Source organism: Salmo trutta, unplaced genomic scaffold, assembly GCF_901001165.1.
Source record: "Salmo trutta unplaced genomic scaffold, fSalTru1.1, whole genome shotgun sequence".
In the NCBI taxonomy this organism is placed as follows: Eukaryota; Metazoa; Chordata; class Actinopteri; order Salmoniformes; family Salmonidae; genus Salmo; species Salmo trutta.
Window position 1 is genome coordinate 4343 of NW_021822627.1, and position 7475 is coordinate 11817.

Below are 7475 nucleotides of genomic sequence, written 5' to 3' on the forward strand. Positions count from 1 at the left end.
TCCTTGTGTAAATGTGTGTCTATGAGTGTGTGTTGGTGTGGTATACAGTTTTCTTTTCTCTTTGACAGCCAATCATGCATTGATGTAGGATATAATAATTCCCTCTGTTTCATAATCTCCCTGTGTGTGTGTGCGTGTGTGTGCTGGTGTGTGTGTGTGTGTTGTGTGTGTGTGTGTGTGTGTGTGTGTGTGTGTCTCTCTCTCTCTACAGGTACCCATGTGATGGAGGGTTCCGGCAGGATGCTGGTAACAGCTGTGGGGGTCAACTCTCAGACTGGCATCATCTTCACACTACTGGGGGCAGGGCCGAGGATACCAGTGGAGGAGGAGAAGAAGGAGAAGAAAGGTATGTCCTCCTTCCTTTCCTTGGTGACACTTCTTTTTATTATTAATATAATAAAATTATTATTATTATTAATATCATTAGTATTGATATAATTCTTCTTCTTCTTATTATTAATATTATTATCAATATCATTATTATTATTAATATACATATTATTATTGTTAATATTATCATTAATGTCATTTTTATTATTATGAATATTATTATTATTATTATTGATATCATTACTATTGATATAATTATTATTAATATTATTATCAATATCATTATTATTATTAATATACATATTATTATTGTTAATATTATCATTAATGTCATTTTTATTATTATGAATATTATTATTATTATTATTAATATCATTACTATTGATATAATTCTTCTTATTATTATTATTAATATTATTATCAATATCATTATTATTATTAATATACATATTATTATTGTTAATATTATTATTAATGTCATTTTTCTTATTATGAATAGTATTATTATTATTAGTATCATTATTATTATTAATATTTATATAATTATTATTAGTAATATTTATACTATTATTATTTATATTATTATTGCTATTATTATTAATATTTATGCTATTATTATTATTAATATTAATATCATTACTATTATTAATGCCATTGTTATTATTAATATAATTATTTGTATTCATATTATAATTATCCTTATTAATATCAATATTTGTATTATTGTCATTATTATTATCAGATTATCATTAGTATTATAACTGTCATTAGTATTATTATCATTAATAGTATTATTATTATTATTATTATCAGATTATTAGGTACTTAAACTGCTCCAACTATTGACTGATGAAAGGCACTTCCTGGTAGAGGTAAAGTGTCCATATTGGACAGGTTAGAATCTCTTGGGGGGGGGGGGGGTGATGTTACTCTAAAATAACTCTGTCTTAACAATAACTCCAAACACAATGACCTATGTATACGCTGTGCCTACTGGTTGCTGTCGGTGTGGCCTGGTGGTGGAAGTGGCCAGCTGTATTCTAAGCTCTGGGTCCCTCTCCTCTCCTTACTCTCTTGTTATCTATGGTTCTATAAACCAACACACAGGTGAGGCAGTGGAGGATGGCCAACAAAACACAGGTAGAGTATCTCTCTTTGTGACCCTCGTACCATCCCTCAGTCCCCCTGTACCCAATACCACCAGGACCAACACTGAACCCCCCCCCCCCCCCCCCTCTAACTACCCTACTGAACTACCCCAACCCCTTCCCTGTCCCTAATCAACAGTAACCGACCCGGCTTCAATCTCCCAGGAACAGACCCATACACATTACTGCATCTTTTAAAAGGATGAAAGAAAACCCCATCTCATCCATATTTCCCCCACCGTCCCCAATACAGTTTCAAATGTCCCACATTTGTCCCCACAACCCTGTGGTTGGTTTACATCAACATGATCCACGCCTGTGATTGGTTAAATCAACATTATCAAAGCCTGTGATTGGTAACATCAACATGATCAAAGCCTGTGATTGGTTACATCAACATGATCCAAGCCTGTGATTGGTTAAATCAACATGATCCAAGCCTGTGATTGGTTAAATCAACATGATCCAAGCCTGTGATTGGTTAAATCAACATAATCACAGCCTGTGATTGGTTAAATTCACTAAAGAGATCTGCTGAGTTAAATAGTAATAGTAACTTGACAAGGAATGATTTAACATTCACAAATTCACCCCAGACAGACTTTAAAGAGATTAAACTTTAACAGATTGATGTTTTGATCATCTGTCCCCGCTCCTGAAACATAGGATCTGAGTCCCAAATGGCACCCTATCCCCCTATGGGCCCCATAGGGCTCTGGTCAAAAGTAGTGCTCTACATAGGGAATAAGGTGCCTTTTGGGATGCAGTAATAGACCGGCAGATTCTACTGATGTAATGTATCTTCTACCCTCTTGTGAAGGAAACGTTGCATGTGAAGTGTACAGTATACACAAGGGTGGCATTGGAATAAAAACAATGGCGACTCCCAGTGTAAAATCCTAAGAGTTTAAACATCATTCAAAATGTAATTCCTAACACGTAAAATATAATTACATTTTGTGAACTCTGTTCTTAAAGCATTGCCTCCAATTCCACCCCTGAGTATGTAACAGATGGTGTTTTCTTCCTCTACCAGTTGTCTGGATGTCTTGTAGCCATTGTTGCAGTGATGGAGTGACATCGAACCAGTTTAACCACATTATGTTCTGTTCCAATCACATTGCTGTGTTTTGGGATTTATTTTGCTGCTCAATGACACGACATGAATAACATGGTTGAGATTGATTGATCGTATTGATTGATTAGCCCTGGAATACACATTGATTACGTATTGATTAGGTATTGATATAACCACACTAGATGTACAGTAGATAACCACCTGACAGATAGGGGCTTTAGCCTGTGGTTTTTTTTCTCTTCACTGGTTTTTTTTTTCGTTCAAGAAATTGGTCAAACCTTCCTCTCTTTGCCCTTTGTATTGAACCTGTTTCATGTTCATTTATGTTTGTAATGCCTGTATGGTACCATTCCTCCAACACTCTCAGTTTTAAACATCAGTGTGTAAACTAGGATTGCAGAAATCTGGTCACTTATCCATTATTACCTGTTTGGAGGAATTTTGGGGGAAAGATTTTTTGGCAATCCTAGTGTGAATTAACTGCAGCAACGACACTAATCGTACTGTTATTCAGGCTTTTAACCATGTTATTTGTGTTCACTGTTGCCTTTTTTTTTTATCCATGATTTACTTGCTACTATAGACTGCCCCCATCCCTCTGCCCACCCCATCGCAACTATAGCCACCGATGGTACTGCAGGCGGTATTGCACCTGGCAATGCCAGCCTAGGTAATGGTAGGTTGACCAAAACCAGAAGCTCCTTCCTGTCCTGCTATACTTCCTGGGTACTACTGCCTCATTCATTTTCCACCTCTTTCTGCCCTCAACATCCTCCTCCTCTCCTCCGGCTGTCTTTTCCTCCTCCTCTCCTCCCTCATAAAGGATAAGCAAAGTCATTGGTTTGAGTTATTACTAGTTTCCTGTGACTGATGTCTGAAGTAGATGAATCTACCCAAGTCTTAAATAGCACCCCTACAGGCCCTGGTCAAAAGTAGTTCACTATTTAGGGAATATGGTACCATTTTGTGACGCAGCCATTGTGTTGTGTATTGTCTTCTTCTCAGCTCTAGGACTATCCTTCCATGTCCTCTGGGAATGGATCTGATGTTATGGTAGAAATGAACTGAATTGAAAGAGCCGTTTACATTGACTGACTGAGAAAGAAACAGTCTGGGTCTGTTATTGTACAGATGCAGGCGATGAGAATAGTTTCTGTCCGGTACACACTGTAAAGTGAGCATCATACTTTTTGAACAGGATCCAACTAAATTCCCAACAACTTGGAACTCTTTAAATGTTGTATCTAAAAAAGTTCCTCCATCCTCAAAGATACAGTGAACTGAATAGATGACCATTACCCAGTGTGCACCAGGCCGTGAATGTAGGCGAAGGGTTTCTGCCTGGCAGTTACTGTACGTTTTCAACGGGGTTAATTTCTCCAAGTAGCCTACTTAAACTCTTTCATTTCTGTTTAAAAACAAGTTATTCATATGAATGAATACATGAGCTTTCATCCCGTTGTTGGTAGGATGAACCTTGGAGTAAAAACGCTCTGTGTAGGATTATGTGGCTTTCAAGATCCTCCATCCTTAACCTTCTATCAGACCCCTGCTAGTCTCCTTCAGAAGCCCTGTTTTTATAAACATGTCTTTGTGGGAGGATTTCTTTCCTATAGTCTTTTTTTCTCCAGCGTTCAATTCCTTCACTTCAATTCCTCTCAATTCCTCTCTCTATCTCTGTCTGACCGTGCATGAGGATTCTGACCTCACTCTTACACTGCATGCTCTGTGTTGGTCCTGTGTGTGTGTGTGTGTGTGTGTGTGTGTGTGTGTGTGTGTGTGTGTGTGTGTGTGTGTGTGTGTGTGTGTGTGTGTGTGTGTCCATTTCCTCATTGTACAGTATCTTGTAACTCTGTGATTCTGTGTCTTGATACCTCATGAAATATCTGAATGGCTTTTCTTGTACTGTTGATGTGTGGAATTCCCTGTAGTCTGTATGTCAGTATGTCACTTGCTGTAGTCTGTGAGTATGTCACTTCCTGTAGTCTGTGAGTATGTCGCTTCCTGTAGTCTGTGAGTATGTCGCTTCCTGTAGTTTGTGAGTATGTCGCTTCCTGTAGTCTGTGAGTATGTCGCTTCCTGTAGTCTGTGAGTATGTCGCTTCCTGTAGTCTGTGAGTATGTCGCTTCCTGTAGTCTGTGAGTGTGTCGCTTCCTGTAGTCTGTGAGTATGTCGCTCCTGTAGTCTGTGAGTATTGTCGCTTCTGTAGTCTGTGAGTATGTCGCTTCCTGTAGTCTGTGAGTATGTCGCTTCCTGTAGTCTGTGAGTGTGTCGCTTCTTGTAGTCTGTGAGTGTGTCGCTTCCTGTAGTCTGTGAGAGTGTCGCTTCCTGTAGTCTGTGAGAGTGTCGCTTCCTGTAGTCTGTGAGTGTGTCGCTTCCTGTAGTCTGTGAGTGTGTCGCTTCCTGTAGTCTGTGAGTATGTCGCTTCCTGTAGTCTGTGAGTATGTCGCTTCCTGTAGTCTGTGAGTATGTCGCTTCCTGTAGTCTGTGAGTATGTCGCTTCCTGTAGTCTGTGAGTATGTCGCTTCCTGTAGTCTGTGAGTGTGTCGCTTCCTGTAGTCTGTGAGTGTGTCGCTTCCTGTAGTCTGTGAGAATGTCGCTTCCTGTAGTCTGTGAGTGTGTCGCTTCCTGTAGTCTGTGAGTGTGTCGCTTCCTGTAGTCTGTGAGTATGTCACTCTTCAAAATGAACACACTGATCCATAGAGAGGAAATCTGAGCTGTGATAGCATCGGTCTTGTAGTTATTCAAGTACATCAAGTGATTGACAAAACTTGATATCAAATAACAATATTTGCATCATGCTCAAATCATTTTTGAAGTCTATTGAAGTCAATTTACTGTTTTCATCCAACACTTTTGTCAGACAGAAACAGAAATACAAAGTTACTTACGTCAGTTTGAACTGTGTTTGTTTTTTTACAGCGATTATAAAATACCCTTCAGAACAACGTTTTCAAATATATATATTTATATTTTATTATTTTCTAGCTCACCTAAGCAACCTTTCAAAACATGACACTTCCTAATTGACTGCATAGTCACATTATTTTCAAATCTAGTTATATTATCAATTATTACATTACAGTCATTTAGCAGACGCTCTTATCCAGAGTGACTTACAGTAGTGAATGCATACATTTCATACATGATTATAATTTTTTTTCCATACTGGTCCCCCGTGGGAATTGAACCCACAACCCTGGCATTGCAAACACCATGCTCTACCAACTGAGCCACACGGGACAATTATCTGCTTTGATTGACATTATTTCTAATAGTTGTTGACTCGTTAGCAAGCCCAGGCATACACACACAACAATTCAAATAGGAAAAATTAGCAGACGTCCAAATTACCATCCCTGAAGCAGAATCTTCCTCATTAAAAAGTAGCTTTTCTGTCCTGTATGCGAACTCCTGACAATGCTCAATAAATATAAATGTTATTGTTTTCCTTTTTATGTCATTGTAATGTTTGTCCTGGTAATGATTGTTTGTTTATTGTCTGCTTTGGTTCTTATTGTTCTGTGTCTCGTATGTCTCCATCGTAGGTAAAATACAGGATGGCAATATGGAGAACAACCAGACTAAAGGTAACCTATTTTCAACTTTCCCCCATGGTTGGGATGTGCTCTAACTAGGGTTTCAAAAATTCCGGTAACTTTCCGCCAAATATTCCCAGGTTTTCCAGGAATCCTGGTCGGAGGATTCTAGATGTTCTGCTTATTCATTGATTTAAGGAATTTTCCGACCAGAATTTCTGGACAAACCTATTAATTTTGGGAAAGTTATCTGAATTTTTGCAAGCCTAGCTCGAACATTCCTGCTAACTTTGAGTCTCTAAGGTTCCTCTAATGTTGAATTAACATCCATTCAGCCTGATGTACGTCTTGTGTCTGCAGTGTCGTCAGTCAGTCTGCAGCGATGTGGCTGTCTCAGCTCCAGGTGTCAAAGTCTCTCTCTCTCGCTCTGTCTCTCTCTCTCTCTGTCTCGCTCTGTCTCTCTCTGTCTCGCTCTGTCTGTCTGTCTCTCTCTCGCTCTGTCTGTCTGTCTGTCTGTCTGTCTGTCTGTCTGTCTGTCTGTCTGTCTGTCTGTCTGTCTGTCTGTCTGTCTGTCTGTCTGTCTCTCTCTCTCTCTCTCTCTGTCTCTCTCTCTCTGTCTCTCTCTCTCTGTCTCTCTCTCTCTCTCTCTCTGTCTCTCTCTCTCTCTGTCTCGCTCTGTCTGTCTCTCTCTCGCTTTGTCTGTCTGTCTCTCTCTCTCTCTCTGTCTGTCTCTCTTGTAAGTTAGGTTACCGCTGTGTATTGCTAAGAGGTTAGGTCACACAGGGCTGTGCAGTGTATTGTGTATTGTTAATGGGTCAGGTGACAGGGCTGTACAGGGTTTTCCACTAGTGCTCAAAGTGCTTTACATTGTACTGTGATAAGGTAACCAAGGGCAAATAATGAGTCTGTTATTATTCTCCTGAAGAATACTGAATGTTGTCTACATGCAGACACAAATGTTAAGAATCATATTATTAATTGAAAACAAAGGACACGTTGATTTAGCTTTCCAGTATTAGTAGCCATATTATAATTTCAACATTTGCAAAACAACCAGTTTTCATAACTTCATAACTCTGAATATTCTTAGAATTTTTGTCAAAATTTTTTGGCGCAAAAAGGTTAGCACCTAGACAGGGTTTCCGGATCCTCCCGTAAAGCCCAGCTCATTGGCCATCTAGCTAGCTTTGTTTAGAGTTAGAGTCGTTCAAGTGAAGACCGCCCGCGTCATCGGCGTGCCATGAAGGCATCGCTCTCTGACCAAATATGGTGTCCTATAGGATATACTACACCCCTAATAATGTCGTGAAGTCTGGTTACGTTCTAGGATCTCTGAGGAATACATACGAATGTTATTTGACTGGTTGAAACAATGTTTAG

General features: G+C 39.1%; 1 protein-coding gene across 1 annotated transcript; it reads left to right on the plus strand.

Annotated features, from left to right (window-relative positions):
- Positions 1 to 240: 240 nt before the first annotated feature.
- LOC115183047 (plasma membrane calcium-transporting ATPase 2-like) lies at positions 241 to 6212 on the plus strand. Its single transcript, XM_029744397.1, has 4 exons — positions 241 to 346; positions 1438 to 1470; positions 3140 to 3232; positions 6105 to 6212. Exons 1-4 carry the CDS (start codon positions 241 to 243, stop codon positions 6188 to 6190), a joined length of 318 nt encoding a protein of 105 aa, XP_029600257.1. The 3' UTR covers positions 6191 to 6212.
- Positions 6213 to 7475: the final 1263 nt, after the last annotated feature.

What these genes read in the sequence shown, in the direction of transcription:
- LOC115183047 (XM_029744397.1), top strand. Translation starts at nt 241, where the DNA reads ATGCTGGTAACAGCTGTGGGGGTCAACTCTCAGACTGGCATCATCTTC. An exon ending in GGAGAAGAAGGAGAAGAAAG is followed by an intron (nt 347 to 1,437) that starts GTATGTCCTCCT and finishes ACCAACACACAG; the next exon opens with GTGAGGCAGTGGAGGATGGC. An exon ending in GGATGGCCAACAAAACACAG is followed by an intron (nt 1,471 to 3,139) that starts GTAGAGTATCTC and finishes TTGCTACTATAG; the next exon opens with ACTGCCCCCATCCCTCTGCC.